This window comes from Eriocheir sinensis, chromosome 3 (assembly GCF_024679095.1).
Source record: "Eriocheir sinensis breed Jianghai 21 chromosome 3, ASM2467909v1, whole genome shotgun sequence".
NCBI classification, from domain to species: Eukaryota; Metazoa; Arthropoda; class Malacostraca; order Decapoda; family Varunidae; genus Eriocheir; species Eriocheir sinensis.
In genome coordinates, this window is record NC_066511.1 from 14,428,445 (window position 1) to 14,449,081 (window position 20,637).

Sequence of the window (20,637 nt, forward strand, 5' to 3'; positions counted from 1 at the left end):
AGGTAGTTTTTCTTCTTTCTCTGTTACTACAACTTCATTCGTTTTATTGCCGGGCAGAATCTCCTTTGTTATCTCTGTTCGTTCTACTACCAGAGGTCCATTGACATTTTCTGTAACATTTCTAGTCTCCACAGATGTTTCCTTGATGGTTTCATGTGAAGGTAGTCTTTCTTCTTTCTCTGTCACTACAACTTCATTCGTTTCATTGCCGGGCAGAATCTCCTTTGTTTTCTCTGTTCGTTCTACTATCAGAGGTCCATCGCCATTTTCTGTAACATTTCTACTCTTCACAGATGTCATCGTTATGTTTTCCTGTGAAGGTAGTTTTTCTTCTTTCTCTGTTACTGAAATTTCATTCGTTTCATTGCCGGGCAGAATCTCCTTTGTTTTCTCTGTTCGGTCTACTATCAGAGGTCCATCGACATTTTCTGTAACATTTCTAGTCTCCACAGATGTTTCCTTGATGGTTTCATGTGAAGGTAGTTTTTCTTCTTTCTCTGTTACTGAAATTTCATTCGTTTCATTGCCGGGCAGAATCTCCTTTGTTTTCTCTGTTCGTTCTACTACCAGAGGTCCATCGACATTTTCTGTAACATTCCTAGTCTCCACAGATGTTTCCTTGATGGTTTCATGTGGAGGTAGTTTTTCTTCTTTCTCTGTTACTGAAATTTCATTCGTTTCATTGCCGGGCAGAATCTCCTTTGTTTTCTCTGTTCGTTCTACTATCAGAGGTCCATCGCCATTTTCTGTAACATTTCTACTCTTCACAGATGTCATTGTTATGCTTTCCTGTGAAGGTAGTTTTTCTTCTTTCTCTGTTACTGAAATTTCATTCGTTTTATTGCCGGGCAGAATCTCCTTTGTTATCTCTGTTCTGTCTGCTATCAGAGGTCCATCGACATTTTCTGTAACATTTCTACTCTTCACAGATGTCATCGTTATGCTTTCCTGTGAAGGTAGTTTTTCTTCTTTCTCTGTTACTACAACTTCATTCGTTTCATTGCCGGGCAGAATCTCCTTTGTTATCTCTGTTCGTTCTACTATCAGAGGTCCATCGCCATTTTCTGTAACATTTCTACTCTTCACAGATGTCATTGTTATGCTTTCCTGTGAAGGTAGTTTTTCTTCTTTCTCTGTTACTACAACCTCATTCGTTTCATTGCCGGGCAGAATCTCCTTTGTTTTCTCTGTTCGTTCTACTACCAGAGGTCCATCGACATTTTCTGTAACATTCCTAGTCTCCACAGATGTTTCCTTGATGGTTTCATGTGAAGGTAGTTTTTCTTCTTTCTCTGTTACTACAACCTCATTCGTTTCATTGCCGGGCAGAATCTCCTTTGTTTTCTCTGTTCGTTCTACTATCAGAGGTCCATCGACATTTTCTGTAACATTTCTACTCTTCACAGATGTCATTGTTATGCTTTCCTGTGAAGGTAGTTTTTCTTCTTTCTCTGTTACTGAAATTTCATTCGTTTTATTGCCGGGCAGAATCTCCTTTGTTATCTCTGTTCTGTCTGCTATCAGAGGTCCATCGACATTTTCTGTAACATTCCTAGTCTCCACAGATGTTTCCTTGATGGTTTCATGTGAAGGTAGTCTTTCTTCTTTCTCTGTTACTACAACCTCATTCGTTTCATTGCCGGGCAGAATCTCCTTTGTTTTCTCTGTTCGTTCTACTACCAGAGGTCCATCGACATTTTCTGTAACATTCCTAGTCTCCACAGATGTTTCCTTGATGGTTTCATGTGAAGGGAGTTTTTCTTCTTTCTCTGTTACTAATATTTGATTCGTTTTATTGCCTGGCAGAATCTCCTTTGTTATCTCTGTTCGTTCTACTTTCTGAGGTTCGTCGCTCTTTCCTGAGGCACTAAATGTAGTTTCTGTTTTGTTTTTACCTTGGTCATCCGTCCCTACCTTCGGAAAAAGAAGAGTTGCGGCTTTATCGTTCTTCGGCTTTTCTTCAGTGGCATTGGTAAGAGGCTGTACTGTTGCTTCCTTCTTTTTAACAACTTTTTCGTTAATTTCATTACCCTCTTCGTCCGTGACCTTTTTCACGTCCACCGTCAGTGTTAGGGACCCGTTGTTTGGACTGGTTTCCGTCAGAGTTTCGCTCTCTGTGACAGATTTTTCGCCACTTTCTTTACCTTCCTCATCAATAACAATCTGTGTTTCCGTAATCTTTGATACATTTCCGTTGGCCTTTACGTCAGTTTCTGTAGTCTTTTCAACGACTGTCTTGTTTCCGGTTACGTGCCCCGTTTCATCTGTATTATTAAAGATTTTCCTTGCCACGGTCTTGATAGTGTCATTACTGCCACTTCCCAAACTTGTCTGGATGCTCTCTAGATCAGACACGTTTCGTAAATCTTTGAGTCCCGCCTCGTCAACTTTTCGGCAAGGGTCCTCAGCGGCTCTCTCCAGTGTAATGGAGGCCGCCCCGTCGTCCGGGAACCCCGTGAAGCCCGCCCCGCCGACCAGCAGCAGGCTGCTACCACTCAGATTCCCCAGCAACAAGAAGATCGTCCACGCAACGAAGAGCATCATAATTGTTGATTGTGAGGTTATGAAATTAAAAAGAATTACGGTTTTGTAAAAACCGCTTTCGTCAGCTCAGGGATTGAAAACAGAATGGCCTCCGGAACACCGACCGGCAGGGAGAAAAATCCTCTGGGGTCTTCCTCCGCGCGCCGCAGGATCTGTTTTGATAGAAGAGGGAGAGTCGAACGAAAAGAAAGCACGCACACACACACACACACACGACGGCAAGGAATTCTGATGTCAAGTCTGGTGTGTGTGTGTGTGTGTGTGTGTGTGTGTGTTTTAAGGAGGATGCGAAGCTCAGGGGTCCGTTATAAGGATGGCTAACGTCACTTCACTTGAAACTTCCCCCTTTCCCCCTCCCGCTTCATCATTGCATATCTCTCTCTCTCTCTCTCTCTCTCTCTCTCTCTCTCTCTCTCTCTCTCTCTCTCTCTCTCTCTCTCATTTAGATTTTTTTACTATATTAACTTACTTTTTTTCCATATTGGTCATTCTTGGGCGTGGTAACAAACTTTTGAAGGAAGAGGAGGAGGAAGAGGAGGAGGAGGAGGAGAGTGACAGAGTGCAAGGCGGGTCAACAGGACACACACCGACTCGTAAGCTCGCGAAACAAACGCCTTTCCACTTGTAAGCGAGAAAACAAGGACTTATTATAGCGTACGTAACCTGTATCACACACGTACACACACACACACACACACACACACACACACACACACACACACACACACACACACACACACACACACACACAACAGCTTCATCCTCGCGGGCGTCATGCATGCGTTGAGGTCCTGGCTTCGAAGACCTGACAGCCGGCGTGATTTACATAATTATAATTTGCCACGCCGCCGCCACCACCACCACCACCAGCACCACCACCGCCGCCGCCGCCGGATGGGAGTGGAATATATAGATTCCAACCCTAAAACCCGCCCACCGCATGCTAAAATCCGCCCAACCATGCTCAGAACACGCCCAAGTGACTCCTATGTTTTTTTTTTTATTGCCATGCACGCTGAGTAGAGGAACTGTAAAGAAGAGAAGATGATGGGATAGGGAGAGGAAGAGAAGGGATAGGCAAAGGTGAAGGAAGTGGCTGAGTGGTCAGCGTGAGGCCGTGGTGAGCCCGATGACCTAGGTTCGAGTCGCACCGAAGGACGTTGACAGTTTTCAACCATCGCTGAGTGGCGGAAGATTACCCACATGCTGCCTAGATCCACCCCTTTTGCCCTTCCTTCCGTTCCTCTCCCTATTCCATCACCTTCTCTTCTCTATAATTCCTCTACTCAGCGTGCATGGTAAAAAAAAAAAAAAAAAACTTCAGTGACCATGTTCAAGAGGAGCACCGGGGGCAGCATGGGCCGAGCAAGAGTCATGCAACAAGGCAGCCACTCTAAATAAAATTCGCCTGCGCCACCAACGGGCTGGGGTCGTCGAAGAGGCCCCTCAAGAGCCTACTGGGGCTACAGGCAGCAAGTAAAAACTGAGAGAATATGAAGAAAAGGGAAGGAAAATGGACGAAAAGAAAGGAAAGGAAACGAGAGGAGAGAAAACGATAGGAAAAGGAAGAGAAGGAACAGGAAAAGGAGGGAGAGGACAATACATAACAAAGCAATGGATCTAAAAAAAAAAAAGGATGGTGGGGATAACTCATGGGGGTTGAGGGGGGAAGAAGAAAAGTTAGGGTAGGAAAAAGTAGAGGAGGAGGAGGAGGAGGAAGAGGAGGAGGAGTCGGTGCATGTCCGTGAGAATCGAATCGACCGCGACGGATTGACAAGTAAGTTACTCCTCTCGAAATTCAATTTGCCTGGAACCTCCCTTACTCCCTCCCTCCCTCCCTCCCTCCTTCCATCACTCCCTCCGTCATTCTCTATTTCCTTTCCTCTCAATTTTCCTCTCTCTCTCTCTCTCTCTCTCTCTCTCTCTCTCTCTCTCTCTCTCTCTCTCTCTCTCTCTCTCTCTCTCTCTCTCTCTCTCTCTCTCTCTCTCTCTCTCTCTCTCTCTTCCATTTTTCATATTTCTCTCCGTTTTATCTCTATATCCCTTACTCGCTCCCTCCCTCCATCCCTCCCTCCGTCACTCCTTTTCTCTCTATTTCCCTTCTTTCTTATTTCCCTCCCTCTCTCTTATCTCTATTTCTCCTCCTTCATATCTCTCCCTTCCTTCCTACCTCCTTTCCTTTCCTCCTCTATCTCTATTCCCCTCCCTTCCTATTTCTCCCTTATTCCCACTCTTCATCTCTCCCTCTCATACTTCTTCACTGGCGCTCTTTTCAGAAGGGAGGCTGGTATGGTGATAGACAGACAGACAGTAAGTAAAGTATAATGCGAGACAGACAGACAGACAGACAGAGTGAATGTAAGGAGACAGAAGGGACAGAAGAGAAGCTGGTATAGTGTTAGACAGACAATAAGATGTGTATAGCGTGAGGGAAACAGACAAACAGGCAGACAGACAGACAAGCAAAATGGGTGTAAGAAGACAGAAGTGAGGCTGGTATAGTTAGGCAGACGCAGACAGGCAATAAGATATGTATAGAGTGTGAGGTAGACAGACAGGGACGAGGAGGAGGCAGGAGGCAGGAGGCAGGATGGGTGATGTTATAGCGTGACGGATAGACAATAAATTCTTCAGGAGCCGAGACGTCCCATGGCGCGCCCCTGGACCAGAGGAGGAGCCCGGCTGGCCGCAACCCCCCCCCCCCCCCCAGGCAGGCACCACCCCTTGTAGGACACCACGGCGATATTCTTATTCCCAGAGCGCCTATACTAAGCAATAAACATTGATATCGTTGAAGTAGTGGGTGTAGGAGACGGCGAAGGAGGGAAGGAGGGATGGGGAGGTGTAGCTAGATGAGGCGAGTGACTGTGGTGGTATAGTGGTTGTGTTGGTTGTGGTTCGGTCTTTCGTTGGTTGGGTTGTTTGGGTTGGTTGTATATAAGAGATTTTTTGGGGGTGACTTTAAGGAGTGATATTTGGTTCTTGGTTCTCGGTTGCCTCCTTTCCGTGTATAAGATTTTTTGGGGTGACTTGAGGAGTGATATTTGGTTGTTGGTTCTCGGTTGCTTCCTTTCCGTGTATAAGATATTTTGGGGTGACTTGAGGAGTGATATTTGGTTCTTGGTTCTCGGTTGCTTCCTTTCCGTGTATAAGATTTTTTTGGGTGACTTGAGGAGTAATATTTGGTTCTTGGTTCTCGGTTGCCTCCTTTCCGTGTATAAGATTTTTTGGGGTGACTTGAGGAGTGATATTTGGTTCTTGGTTCTCGGTTGCTTCCTTTCCGTGTTTAAGAAGATAAAGAAGAAAAGGTGGAAGAGAATGGAGAAGCTTGCCTATACGAAACCTTACCTAGCTATTCTTTCCTTTTTCGCTAGTTTTTGAGGTTAGGAAAGTGAAGAAGGCGAAGAAGAAGAAAGAGGAAGAAGAAGAAGGTAGCCTATCCTAAACCTAACCTATAAGAAGACGAAGAAAAAGAAAGAGAAAGGAGAAGAAAGGTAGCCTATCCTAAACCTATCCTATTCTTCTTTTACCTCTTCTATTTCTTCTTTATCCTCCTCCTCGTCCTTCGCCTCTTTTTTCTATCCTTCTTTTCAATCCCCATGTAACTCTGTCACCACACGTTCATCCCTCTCATTCTTCGCTGATACTCAAGGCCCATCCATCCATCTATTAGACCTCCCTGATGAAACTTAGCCGAGGTCGCAACGGGGCTCGAACTCTCACCCTCTCACCCTCTCCGAACCCACCCACCCACCCATCTCTTCTCCCTCTCCCTACTCTCCCTTGTAAATGGTCACCGCAGCCTGGCGTTCGGTGCTCTACCCTCCCTATCACAAAATGTCTCAAACTCTCCCTTATCCACGCCTCTTTACACCCTCAAATCGCGTCTCTTCTCCGCCTTACCGAAGAAGGGGAATAGAGGCTGATGTCCCCCTTGAGGAACCTCGGTGGCTTAGGGAAGGTTTGGCCGCGACCAGAGTGACATCTCGGGCTGTTTTTTCTTTCATTCTTTCATTAAAACGACATCTATAGAATCGGCCTGTTCCTCTTTTTTGCCTGATCCATAAAACTCGCGGTTACGGACCTTTGCCGCAAGTGTCCGGCCCGAGGTTCCTAAGCACTGGAGGCCCCCCCCCTTAATGGTTCTTCCCGGAGCGGACCACCACCACCACCACCACCTACCTCTCTCTCTGTCTCTCTTTGCCTCGGCGGTCCAGTTTCTTCCGTCTTTCTTTGGCGGATAAATGTTTACGTTGGTTTGGTTCATCGCCTTTCCGCGCCTACACACGCTTACTTCCTTTGCCATTTATTATCTTCTTCCTCTTCTTCTTTATTCTTCTTCGTCATTCTTCTCCTTTTTATTTTTTTTTTCCCCTCCTCCCCCTTAACTTTCTTTCGTCGTTTTCGTTATTCTTTTGTTTCTCTTCTTCGTTTACTTCGCTATGGTTCTCCTCGTCTTTCTTTTGTTCTTCCTCATCCTTTTAATTCCTTCTGTCGTCGTCTTCTTCGTTGTTATTCTTTAGTTTCTCCTCCTCCTCCTCCTCCTCCTCCTCCTTTACTTCTCCGTCACTGTCCTCTCTACCTTCGTTATTTTTTTTCTCTCCGTGTACTATTTTTATTTCGCCCTTCTCCTCTTCCTTTTATCCCTCCACCCCTCCCCTCTTCCCTCTTTCCCTCCACCATTCCCCTCTTCCCTCTTTCCCTTCACCCCTCTCCTCTTCCCTCTTTCCCTCCACCCCTCCCCTCTTCCCTCTTTCCCTCCACCATTCCCCTCTTCCCTCTTTCCCTTCACCCCTCTCCTCTTCCCTCTTTCTCTCCACCCCTCCCACTCACTTCCTTCACTCCCTCCCTTTCACTCCCTTCAGTGCCCATCGTATCCATAAAAAGCTTCCTCAGTTTACGAAAAAAATAATATCATATCATACTAATATTAAAAGAAAACGTTCGTAGGAAATAATTACTTTGGTAATTAATAAATGGATTGACTTAAAATTTATGCTCTAATTCATTAAAGAGTTTTGCGTCAATATTTTTTTCCTCGTCCTATTTCTCCTATTCCTCCTCCTCCTCCTCCTCCTCCTCCTCCTCCTCTGCCGGGTGGGTGAGAGGAAGGAGGAGGAGGAAGAAGGGAAGGAAGAAGGTGGAGTCAACAATATTCTTTCGTCATTGACATTTCGTTCCATTGGCAGGTTCCTCCTCCTCCTCCTCCTCCTCCTCCTCTCTCTCTCTCTCTCTCTCTCTCTCTCTCTCTCTCTCTCTCTCTCTCTCTCTCTCTCTCTCTCTCTCTCTCTCTCTCTCTCTCTCTCTCTCTCTCTCTCTCTCTCTCTCTCTCTCATCTGTTCTTTATTTTTTTCTTTTATTCTTTTCTTTCTTTTCTGTTCTTCCTTTCTTCTTTCTTTTTCTTTTTTTATTCCATCCTTTCTTTCTTGCTTTCATTCCTTACTTGGTTGCTTGCTTGCTTCCTTTCTTCCTTCCTTCTCTCTCTCTCTCTCTCTCTCTCTCTCTCTCTCTCTCTCTCTCTCTCTCTCTCTCTCTCTCTCTCTCTCTCTCTCTCTCTCTCTCTCTCTCTCTCTCTCTCTCTCTCTCTCTCTCTCTCTCTCTCTCTCTCTCTCTCTCTCTCTCTCTCTCTCTCTCTCTCTCTCTCGCACCCTTCCCCAAGCACCTTCCTTCCTTCCTACCGCAACCACAACCTCCTCCCCCTCTTTCTCCTCCTCCTCCTCCTCCTCCTCCTGAATCTTATCGGTGAGTGATGCCCTGGACACTTTACGAGGGGAGGGACATCAAGGGGACGGGCGGGGACACGGACCAGTTGGCAGGACAGACCTCGGACCACCGCTGCCTGCCTGCCGTGCCTGGTGATGTGTGCGTGTGCGTGTGTGTGTGGGGGGGGGGGGGTAGTAGGGGGGAAAGGGGGTGAGGGAGGTGTTGTTGTTGTTGATTTGTAGGTGTTCATTCATCGGCTTCATTAATTAACAACAAAAACAGTTCCTTCATTCAAGTCCATATTTATTTTCAGTGATTTTTCATTTGTTCTTTTTCTATTTCATGTTCTCTCTGTCTCTCTCTCCTCCAGTTTTTTTTCTCTCTTCCCTTCTTTTTTTTATCTCCTAATTCTAATGTCCTGTTTCGATTGGTATATATTTTTCGCTAGTTTTTATTTCTCTCTTTAGCTGTGTAGTTTTGTCTTCCTCGTAACATATTGTCTTGAGGCACATTTTTTTATAGTGTTTTCCCTATAGTTCATCTTGTCTATATTATTGTTATTTTATTTATTTATTTATTTATTTATTTATTCTTTTTTTTTGTGTGTGATCTTCCTTCGTTTTTGCTTCCTCATCCAGTGTATGTGTGTGTGTGTGTGTGTGTGTGTGTGTGTGTGATGTCCTGAGGTGGTGTTGGTGAAGCCACAGACAGGAAGGAGGCAGAGCAGACAGACGGAGAAGACAGAGGGAGCACAGTCGAGGCTTTGTCCTGCCACGCTCCACGATGATATAACGATCGTTGGGTTGGGAGTTATGAAGTGTTCGGGGACGCGCGCCACAATGCATCGCGCCAGACTTTATACAAGCTCTCAGCGTCCACTAGGTTAGGGTTTTTATGCCGCGGGTCTAGTGGGGGAGGTGGTGGTGGTGGGGGTGGGGGTGGGGGTGGGGGTAGGAGGAGGAGGAGGAGGAGGAGGAGTAGCGGTTGTATTAATTGTTTTCATAATATTACTTTTTCTTCTCCTCCTCTTCCTCCTTTTTCTCCTCTTTCTCCTCCTCCTCCTTCTCTTCATGCTACTACTACTACTACTACTACTACTACTACTACTACTACTACTTCTACTATTTCTACTACTACTACTACTACAGACAGTGATAGTAAATAGATTAGGAAGAAGAAAATGAACAACAAGAATTTCAACTACGAGAAAGAAAACAACAACAACAAAAACAACAAAACAAACAATGACAGTAAATTCCATCATTGTCCTCGTCGTTGTCATCGTCCAGCACCTCCTCCTCCTCCTCCTCCTCCTCCTCCTCTTCCTCCTCCTCCTCCCAAAAGTGCTCCATCTCCATAAACTCATCGGGAGCGACACACACACACACACACACACACACACACACACACACACACACACACACACACACACACACACACACACACACACACACACACACACACAGAAAGAATTATATAAAAAGAAAGGATGAACTGAAAAAAAAGGAAGAAAAGAGAAGAAAAAAGAAAGAAAGAACGAATGAGAGAGAGAGAGAGAGAGAGCATCTGTCTATTTGTTTGTGTTAGCGAGTCTATAATAGCCGTAGAATGAGAAGAGGAGGAGGAGGAGGAGGAGGAGGAGAGAACGAAGGAGACACTATGGGGGGAGAGGTCAGGGGTTAACAACAGGGGTGACGGGGGGCGGGGGGGTCAGCCTCGCACAATAAGGGGGGGCACGTTACCCTGTCGGAGCACGCTGGGGGGTCATTAAGAGAGGGGGGAGGGAGGGAGAGAAGGAGGGAGGGAGGGAGGGAGGGAGAGAAGGAGGGAGGGATGGAGGGAAAGTCACACGTGTTTCCGCATTCGCTTCACTATTGAAACATGTTTATTCACTGCTCTCTCTCTCTCTCTCTCTCTCTCTCTCTCTCTCTCTCTCTCTCTCTCTCTCTCTCTCTCTCTCTCTCTCTCTGCATCTTGTGGGTTGTGTCTTTGCCTGTTATTCTTCGCCTCTTTTCTTTCTTTCTATCTTTTTCTCTTCATTTTTCTTTCTTTTTTCTTATTTCCTTCGTTCGTTCATTTGTTTGTTCCTTACTTCTTTCGTGCGTACCTTCTTTCCTTTCTTCTTTCGTTTATATCCTCTGGTCTTCCTTTTTCTTTCTTTTATCTGTCAGTTTCAATCCCTTGTCATCCACTCTCCTTCCTTCCTTCTTCCTTCCTTCCTTCCTTTCTTCCTTTTTTTCTTCTTTCCATACTTCCATCCTTTCCCCCTTCCTTTCCCAACTTTCTCCCTTCCTTCCTTCCTTCCTTTCTTCCTTCTTTTCTTCCTTCCATGCTTCCATCCCTTCCCCCTTCCTTCCCCAACGTTCTCCCTTCCTTCCTTCCTTCCTTCCGTCCGTCCGTCCTTCCTTCCTTCCTTCCTTCCTTCCGTCCGTCCGTCCGTCCGTCCGTCCTTCCTTCCTTCCTCCCTCCCTTCCTTCCTTCCTTCCTTCCTTCCTTTCCTCAGGGGTCAGATCGTACCAAACTTGATAAGGTAACCACTTTAAGCTGTACCAACACAGGGGGAAGGGGAAAAGGAGGGGAAGGGGGTGGGGAGAGGTTGGGGAAGGGGGGGAAGGGGCGAGGATTAGGTTAGCGGCCCAGTTCGTGTCTCCCTTCATTATGTGTTTCTACCCTCCCCCCTTCCCCTCCACTCCCCTCCCCACCACCTCCCCTTCTCCCTTCCTCTCCTTCTTCCCCTTTGAAAAAATATATAGAAGTCCCCTCTTTCAACCCCCTTCCCCTTCTCTTCCCTTTTATTTATCTATTTATTTTTTTGACAAGCATTTATTAAGTCTTTTTATATTTTCTTTTCTCTTAATTCATTTTATTGTCTCAGTTCCTCTTTCTCCTTTTTCTCCTCCTCCTCCTCCTCTTCATCCGTCTCTTCTTCCTCTTTGTACCATCCTTCATCCACCTCTATTCTTCCCTCCTCTTCCTCTCTTTTTCTTCCTCTCTGTCTCCTTATTTGTGTTCTTCCACCTAAACTTCTTTCATTTCTTCCTTCTATCCTTTTTTCCTTCCTCCTTCCTTCTTTTCAATATTTTCCTTCTCTCCTTGCCTCCGGTTCTTTCCCCTCATTTTCTTCCAAATTTTCTTTCCTCTCTTCATTCTTATTCTTCCCTCCAGTTCTTTCTTTCCTCCATTCCTTCCCTCTAATTTCTTCCTTCCAACTCCTTTCTTTCTTCCTTTCCTCCTTCCCTTCCCTCTAATTCTTTCCTCTCTTCCTTCCTTCCTTCCAATCCCTCCCTTTCCTCCTTCCTTCCTTTCTACCTTCCCATCAGCTAGTTTCCTTCCTTCCTTCCTTCCTTCCCTCAAATTGTATCCTTCCTTCCATACCTCCAATTCGTTCCTTCTCCTTCCTTCCAGTTTCTTCCATTCTTCCCTTCCTCCCTCCCTCCAGCTCGTCCCCAGGCAGGTATACGAAAATTACCCTCCATACGGATACATTTTCGCTGTCTATAATTATACTAACGTGAAAAATGTACCCTCGCCATTTGTTGCTGAAAACGACGTCTTTGTCTTGGTTTTGTGTGTGTGTGTGTGTGTGTTTGTGTGTGTGCGTGTGTGTGTATATGTGTGGGAGGAAGGGAGGGGGGGGAAGGGGAGGGGGGTAGGGGAGGGAAGAGGAAGAGGGTGTTTATGCAAGGTAATTCTATCCTATTTTCCCTATTCCTATCTATTTTATCTATCTGTTGTTTTGTCTATTCTATCTATCATCTATTATTCTGTCTATTATCTATATTATCTACTCTATTTCCCCCCTTTTTTTTAGCTCTTAGGATTCTGTTTTTTCTCTTCTTCTATCCTTTTCTCTTTCTTCCTTTCCTACGTATCCATCGGGGTCCCAAAACGAAGGAGGAGAGGAGGAAGGAGAAGGGGAAGGAAGGATGAAAATAGGTAGAGAGGAAGGAGAAAGGAAGAACTAGGAGAAAATAAGACAGTGAGAGGCAAATAAGACAAGAGGAGATGGCGCCACTATAAACACCTGCCTGCGCCAATACGGGCTGGGGCCGACTACCATCTAGGCCCCTCAAGCAAGCCTACTGGCGCTATAGGCGTAGACGTAAAAAAAAAAGAATAAGGGAATGAGAGACTGAAAGAGAAGAAAGAAGAGAGATGAACAGAAGAAAAGAGGAAATAAGAGAGGAGGAGAGGATGGAAAGTAAAGAAGGAGAAAGGAGAGGTGGAAGGAAGGGGGGTAGTGGGTGATAGGGGCAATAATGAAGGAAAGAGAAGAAAAGCGGAAAGAAGAGGAAGGAAAGAGGCCGATAGAAACAAAGGAAGAAAGGGAAAATAGAAAGAACTGGAAGAAAATAAGATACTGTAGACTGAGGAGGGAGACTGAAAGAGAAAGAAGAGAAAGGCCAAAGAAAGGACGGAAGGAAAAGAGAGGAGAAAAACCAAGACAATTCGAGGTAATATAATAGTCGGGGCGGGTCTTGAAGTAATGGTACACAGTTATTAAAAGGGATAATTAATGGGTTAGGGAGCGACAAGGAGAGAGAGAGACAGAGACGGTAGTTTGAGAGTGATAATGACGGGGCAGTGGGTGTAGGAAGGAAGGAAGAAGGAAGGGATTAGGGTAGTAGAGCTGGGTAGGGCGGTGAGGTTGGTATATTATGAGCCAGTAGGAGGTGTTTGAGATGATATCACGAGACAGCGATGGCGCGTGGCTGACTCCTCCTCCTCCTCCTCCTCCTCCTCCTCTTCCTCCGTATGAAGAACAGCTCAAGAGACTCACTTCTTCATGTTGACAAAGAGACGACAGCGCGGTGTTTTGATAAAGGTCTTCAAATACTAGAAGTTCAGAGATGTCGGTCACTCCAAATTCTTTCCGCTTCAGACTAACCCAAGAGTAATAAACAATGGTCAAACAGTTCAAGCGAGGAGATTCATTACAGACATCGCCAGGAGTTATTTCTCGAACAGAGTCATTCGCCACTGGAACAGCCTCCCCGCCGAAACAGTTAGTGCAAAAATGGTCAACCCCTTTAAGAATCGCATTGACCGTCACTCTGCTGCGTCAGGAGTAAACTAAACGTATCCGCAAGTACGAAAAAAAGTGGTTTAGTCTGTTCTGCCGGTCACTTAAATCCCTGACGAATTAATTAAATCACTAAAGCAGGCAACCTCGTAATGACCCAACAAGACTTCTACTGCCTGCTCCTCCATATTTCCAAGTTTCCATGTTTCCTCCTCTTCCTCCCCTTCCTCCACCTTCCTCCTACTCCTCCTCCTCCTCCCCTCCTCCTCTTCACAATATTCCTGCTAATGGGCTAATTTTCGTATTTTTACTCCCAGGCGTGCCGAGTTTGCGGTCACCATATTACCCTCCCCCCCTCCCCCCCCCCCTTCCCGCCCCCGTATTCACTCTCCCTGTCCTCCCCCTCCTCCCCTTCTCCCCCCCTTTCCCCGAATAAGGCGTATCGTTATGGGGACGTAATGGGTTATTAAAATCTGTGACTGTTCCCTGACTGCGTGCGGACGGAATGACGGACGCGGACCATAAAAGTGACATATGGGCCGTGGGGGAGAGGGGGGAGGGGAGGGGAGGGAGGGAGGAAGGAGGGAGGGCCAGAGGAGTGACTGAAGGAAGGGGGGGAATGAGAAGGAAAGGGGAAGGACAGAGGACGAGAAGGGAGACACAGTAAGGACAGAAGGATAAGGGAGAGAAAGGAAGAGGAGGAAAGGGAGGGAGAGAAGGGAGGAAAAAAAGTAACAGGCTGGTTCTCCTTACATTATACCTCTTCCATTACAACACGAAAAGAGGAATAGGAGGAGGAAGAGGAGGAAGGAGGAGGGATAGAAAAGAAAAAAGCACAACATAAATTAAGAAAGTAAGGAAGGAAGAAAAAATTACCTGTATATATTTTTTGCTTTCCTTACGAGTGTGTGTGTGTGTGTGTGTGTGTGTGTGTGTGTGTGTGTGTGTGTGTGTGTGTGTGTGTGTGTGTGTATTATTGCCAAACTTTCAAGACGTTCCAGGAATCCAGTATATACTCTTCATGTCATTACTCCCCCCCCTACCCCCCTTCTCTCTCTCTCTCTCTCTCTCTCTCTCTCTCTCTCTCTCTCTCTCTCTCTCTCTCTCTCTCTCTCTCTCTCTCTCTCTCTCTCTCTCTCTCTCTCTCTCTCTCTCTCTCTCTCCCTCGCCCTTTCTCTCATGATATAAGGTCGTTTAAGCGTCGCCGTCTATTGCCTTCCCTGCCTCGCCTCTCTTCGCCTTCGGGTCTCTCTTCGTAATTCCGTATTCCATTAGGCGCCGCCCCATCGTGTGTCCTGGGAGGGTTAATGTCTCCTGTCGCCACACTCACGGGAAGGCCTCGGCAGCAGGTGATAGTGGAGGGGGAGGAGGAGGAGGTAGAGGTGGTGGAGGGGTTGGTATAGAAGGAGGAGAAGTACGAGAAGGAAAGGTTGTTGATGGTGGTGGAGAGGAAGGGGGGGAGGGGGAAGAGGAGGCTGGTGGTGTGTTTGGTGAAGTTTTAAGAAGGGTATTAAGTTAGTATTTGTTTTTGAGTAATTTGAAAGGGAATTTTGGAGGAGGACTGAGGAGGAGGAGGAGGAGGAGGAGGTGGAGGAGGAGGAATAGGAGCACATAAGAAGGTAATGAGAGTTTTGTAGATTAATTAATTCTGAGGTATGTAAGATAGAAAGTACACAGTATTATTTTGTTGATTAAGTAAAGAGACGAAAAAAATGGTAGTGGAATATTATAAAGAGCAGGACCAAATGGATGAACAGGAGACGGAATAGTAGTAGTAGTAGAAGTAGTAGTAGTAGTAGTAGTAGTAGGAGGAGGAGGAGGAAAAGAAATTTGTGAAAACGACCAATTATCAAAGTGAAATGATAGAAAGTTAGGCAGATAAATAGACAGATAGACAGATAGATAAAAAAAAACAAAGCTCGAAAGATAAAGATAAGGATAGGGAAAAAAAGAAGGGAGAAAGGGTCCTTAATCATAAAGAGCAGAAAAAAGAAAATGCAATAAAAAAGAAAGGAGGAAGAAGAAAAACGAGGAGGATAACTCATAAAAAAATGAAATGGAATAACTACAGCAAAAAAAAAAAAAAAAAAAAAAAACGCATAAAGAACACCAGGAAGAGGAAAGGAAAGCAATATTACATTATGAAGTGCATGTTGACAGCTGTCCTTACACACACACACACACACACACACACACACACACACACACACACTCCACGGGCACTTGGGCAGACTAGTATGTGCCATTCTCCCCTACCCCCATTCTCTCTCTCTCTCTCTCTCTCTCTCTCTCTCTCTCTCTCTCTCTCTCTCTCTCTCTCTCTCTCTCTCTCTCTCTCTCTCTCTCTCTCTCTCTCTCTCTCTCTCTCTCTCTCTCTCTCTCTCTCTCTCTCTCTCTCTCTCTCTCTCTCTCTCTCTCTCTCTCTCTCTCTCTCTCTCTCTCTTCATATCTGGATGTCTGGTTGACTGGCTGGCTGGCTGGTTGGATGGCTGATTGATTGACTAGATAGATGGTTGGCTGTTTGGGTGACTGAATGACTGGCTATCTGTCTGTGTGTCTGTCTGTCTGGATGGATGGCTGACTGACTGGCTGGCTGGCTGGCTGGCTGGGTGGCTGGCTGATTGGCTGACTGGCTGACTGGCGCACAGGGAACCATTTATCAACGTCCTTGCTCAGTTCAGTGATATTGCGTTACCCACCACCAACCCTTCCTGGCTGTCCCTCACCACCACCGCCACCCTTAGTCAGTCCCTCCTTCCTTTGACTCCTCTTGTTCCTCTTATGTATGTTCCTTTGACTCCCCTTGTTCCTCTTATGTATGTTCCAGGCTTGCTTTCTTTCTTCCTATTTCTCTGTCTATCTTTCTATTCATCCTCTATTGTTGCTTCTCTTTTTCCTTTCTGATCTTCCTACATTCTCTCATCATTTTCCTCCTCTCTTATTCTTTCCCCTCCTCTTTTTCCTCTTCTTTCTTCTTCTTTCTCCTCTTTCAACACATTTTTTTTTTTGCTTTGAACCGTCACAGTTTTTATTTATACTACCTTTTCTTTTTCATTATTATTTCCTATCCATATTTTTTTACACTTCTCTTCTTCGTCCTTTTCATCACTTTTTTTCTTTCTTTTCTTTACCATCTCCTTTATCATCTTTCCTTCGCTTTAGGATTACTATGTTTCTTCTAATCCTTCCTTCCCCTTCCTTCCCTCTTTTTCTCCCTTATCATTGTCATAGTCCTCCTCCTCCTCCTCCTCCTCCTCCTCCTCCTGCATCACTCGTCACCCCTGCATTCCTCTTCTCTCACCTCCATCATTCCTCACGTTCACCTCCATCTCCCTTCACTCTGTCATGTCCATCGACCGTTTATTGCATTCACGCTTCCCTGTTTTTTTGTTCCGTTTTCCCTCTTTCCTCCTCTCCCCTTCCCCTCCCTTCCTTTTCTTTCTTCTTCCTACTTCCGTCCTTCACATTATCCCTCAATCTCTCTCTCTCTTTACTTCATTCCTCCTCGTTATCTCTCTATCTCTTCATCTCTGTTCTATGTGGTTTTCCTGTTTATTTATATCCTTTACTTTATCCTTTCGTCATATTCTTTTCCTTGTCCTGATTCGTCCTGGTTATTCTTGCCTTAAATTCCTGCCTTATTTTTCTTTCTTTCTTTCCTTCCTTCCTGTTCCATTTATGTGCTCTCTCCTTTCATCATATACATTTCTCTCCTCTTTCTACTGCTCCATCTCCTCTTTACTCTCTTCCTTTTTTTCAGTTCCCTTCCCCTTTTTTTTATAAGTGTTTCATTTCTATGCTTCATCACTTTGTCATATTTTTTCTTCTTCCTCCTCCTTCTTCTCCTCCTCCATTTTTCTTCCTTTTTCCCCTTCTCCTCCTCCTTCCAGTCCCCCATCCCATCACAGTTCCATTCCAGTAACCCATTCCATTCCCAATCCACCTTTCCATCCACAACACAACACCCCTTCCCTTCCCTTCCCTTCCCTTATCGTCCCTTCCATTCCCGTCCCATCCTTCCCTTTCTTTCCCATCACTTATCGCCCCTTCCCTTCCCGTCCCATCTTTCCCTTTCTTCCCCATCCCTTATCGCCCCTTCCCTTTCCGTCCCATCTTTCCCTTTCTTTCCCATCCCTTATCGCCCCTTCCCTTTCCGTCCCATCCTTCCCTTTCTTTCCCATCCCTTATCGCCCCTTCCCTTCCCGTCCCATCCTTCCCTTTCTTTCCCATCCCTTATCGCCCCTTCCCTTCCCGTCCCATTCTTCCCTTTCTTTCCCATCCCCTTGCCCCGCCCCGCCGCGCCCCACTACTAGTATCTATCGCCCTTGCTGTACTATACTTCCCCATCCCCGTGCCCCCACCCCGTCCCGTCCCTTCCCGCCCCGCCCCGCCCCGCCGCTTGGTATTGGGCGCGCGGCACTAATTGTCTTCGGTCCATTAATAACAGTGACACACCGGCATCGCTGGCGCTTCATTTGTCACCGAGGCACTCTTGATAACTGGCCCCGCTTGGCACCTCGGCGTGTAATGAGTCGCTGCTGTTCTGCTGCTGGCTCTGTCCTGCTGTCCTGCTGGTATTGGTGATGGTGGTGGTGTTGATATAATGGTGGTAGTGGTGGTGGTGGTGGTGCTACGTTCGTCCTGCCGTTTTGTTGATATATTACTGCTGTTTTGCCTTCCTGCTGTCTGCTAGAGGTGGTGGTGGTGGTAATGGTGGTGGCGGTGTTGCTACGTTCGTCCTGCTGTTTTGTTGATATATTACTGCTGTTCTGCCTTCCTGCTGTCTGCTAGTGGTGGTGGTGGTGGTGGTGGTGTTGCTATGGTTGCCCTGCTGTTTTGTTGATATAATACTGCTGTTCTGCCTTCCTGCTGTCTGTTAGTGGTGGTGGTGGTGGTGGTGGTGGTTGCTGTTTCGGTGATGCTGTTGTTCTGCCGTTACTGGTGGTTGTGTCATAGTCTTTTTCTGGTGTTCTGCTCCTTTGTTGTGGTTGAAGTAGTGGTGGTGATGGCGGTAGGGATAGTGTTCCTATTCTCATCCTGCTGTTGTTGTTGTTGTTTTCCTGTTGTCCTGTTGTCCTATCTGTCGCTGGCTCTCGGCTGTCTGTGGCGATGTCCTGCTACCAGTGATCATGTTTGTTGTTGTTGTTGTTGTTGTTGTTGTTGTTGTTGTTGTGTTTGTGTCGGTGGTTCTGCGCCCATCTTGACCAAGCCTAATCATACCATCCTTTCACCTGCCCTTTCTTCCCCTTTCCCCTAGCACTACAGCCCTGTCCCTTATGTTCCCATCACTACATGCACTTTTATGTCTTCTCCCCTTCAGTCACGCCCATCAACCACCTTCCCATCACGGCCTTTCTACAGTAGCCTGCTTCTCCCCTCCTGCCTTCCTCGCCCCATCACTACAGCCCCTCTCCTCTCTCCCCTCCAGGCACGCCCATCAACCGCCTCCCCATCATGGCCAAGCAGGTGCTGGACCTGTACGAGCTCTACAACCTGGTGGTGGCGCGCGGCGGACTCGTGGACGTGATCAACAAGAAGCTGTGGCAGGAGATTATCAAGGGCCTCAAGCTGCCCTCCTCCATCACCTCCGCGGCCTTCACGCTCAGGACGCAGTGAGTACATGTTCCTGCCTTCCTTCCTTCCTTCCTTCCTTCCTTCTTTAGCTCTATCAAGGGCCTCAAGCTGCCCTCCTCCATCACCTCCGCGGCCTTCACGCTCAGGATGCAGTGAGTAGTGTGTGGTGCTTCTTGCCTTCCTTCCTTCCTTCCTTCCATCGTATTGTTTATATTCCATAGTCTATTTATCTGTCTTTTTCTTTCTTTTTTCTACCTTCTTTTTCTTCCTTTTTGCTTTGTTTTCTTTGTTTTCTTTCTGTAGCCTGTTCGTTTTCTTTGATGGTGTTTTATATGAATTCTACACACACACACACACACACACACACACACACACACACACACACCTGCTGGCGAAAGCGAGTCCAACTCGTGATCAGGTCGTGGTGGTGAATTACACACACACACACACACACACACACACACACACACACACACACCGGTAGCTCAATCGGTTAGAGCGCCGCGCTGCAAGGCTTCACGGCCAAACAGGCGGCGGTTCGAGCCCCGCTCAGGCCGGATTCTTTCCGTTGACTAGGAGTGGTTACTGTCCTCCCTTGAGCAAGGGGGATGGGGTGTGTGGTGTGTGAAGTCCTGGCAGCACCCAGAGATCGACAAATGAGCACTTGCTCACGTCGTGAGGGTACCTGCTGGCGAAAGCGAGTCCAACTCGTGATCAGGCCGTGGTGAATTACACACACACACACACACACACACACACACACGGGTTCACACGCTCCCTCACCTCACGTCTCTCCTCCAACGAACGTTTCGGGAAATTGAGGTCTGCATTAGTGATGAGCGGACCCTTCCCCCCCTCCCTGTCCCTCCCTCTCTCTCCGTCTCCCTCTCTCCCCTTCTGTCTGTCTCTCTTCACACCCTCACTAGTTACTTCCTTGCGTCCTCCCTTCCTCTTCCTCTTCCTCTCTCCCTTTCCCTTCATCTCTCTCTCTCTCTCTCTCTCTCTCTCTCTCTCTCTCTCTCTCTCTCTCTCTCTCTCTCTCTCTCTCTCTCTCTCTCTCTCTCTCTCTCTCTCTCTCTCTCTCTCTCCTACTGTCTCTCTTCTTCACATCCTTACTACTTACTCTCTCTCTCTCTCTCTCTCTCTCTCTCTCTCTCTCTCTCTCTCTCTCTCTCTCTCTCTCTCTCTCTCTCTCTCTCTCTCTCTCTCTCTCTCTCTCTTCTTTATTCCTCCCTTCTTCCTTCACTACCTCAACTCATTCCCTCGTTTTGTCTCTCTTACTTACATTCGGTGTGGGTAGCTTGGTGGCGCATCGGTTCTACTGGCGACTCTTATAACCTAGTGAGCCAGGGTTCGAGTCCTTACCACGGCGCCGCTTAGTAATGGAGGGAGAAGAGTTAGCGAAGTAGCGATTATGTATGAGAGAGAGAGAGAGAGAGAGAGAGAGAGAGAGAGAGACGATTGTGACCTTCAGGTATAACTTAAGAGAGGTGCAGAGTGACGCTCATCACGAAAAATGGCGGTCGACGGAGAGGAAAATGATGGGGAGGAGGAGGAGGAGGAGGAGGAGGTGGGGTGCGGGTGGGGAGGAGGAGGAGAGGGAAGGGAAGGACTGTTGAGTTGAGGTTCGGGTGATGATAGTGAATGGTTGTGGTGGTGATGGTGGTGGTGGTGATGATGGTGGTGGTGATGATGGTGGTGGTGGTGGTGATGATGTTCAGAGAGAATATTAGTTGCTGTGTAGGACGGGGGAAGAGAAGTGAGGAAGGGCAAAGGGAGAAGAGAGGTGGAGG

General features: G+C 46.8%; 2 protein-coding genes across 31 annotated transcripts in view; both read left to right on the forward strand.

The window, feature by feature from the left end:
- The window catches only part of LOC127005498 (uncharacterized), a 3,882-nt gene extending 944 nt beyond the window's left edge, over nt 1–2,938 (forward strand). Inside the window, exons 1-5 of one of the 30 annotated variants that reach the window (XR_007758637.1) lie at nt 1–413; nt 573–731; nt 891–1,208; nt 1,368–1,433; nt 1,593–2,586. The exon at nt 1–413 is cut by the window's left edge and continues 208 nt beyond it. Coding sequence is in view for 1 of the 30 variants with exons in the window: in XM_050874407.1 (XP_050730364.1) it covers nt 464–479; nt 639–1,433; nt 1,593–1,786 (1,005 nt within the window). In the remaining 29 variants the exon portion in view is untranslated. The other 29 variants (XR_007758656.1, XR_007758645.1, XR_007758703.1 and 26 more) reach the window with 29 other exon arrangements.
- LOC127005491 (AT-rich interactive domain-containing protein 3B-like) overlaps nt 1–20,637 on the forward strand; it is a 132,322-nt gene that overhangs the window by 93,575 nt on the left and 18,110 nt on the right. Inside the window, exon 6 of the mRNA XM_050874398.1 lies at nt 18,699–18,882. Within this exon, the coding sequence (XP_050730355.1) occupies nt 18,699–18,882 (184 nt within the window). The remainder of the gene's footprint in view (nt 1–18,698; nt 18,883–20,637) is intronic.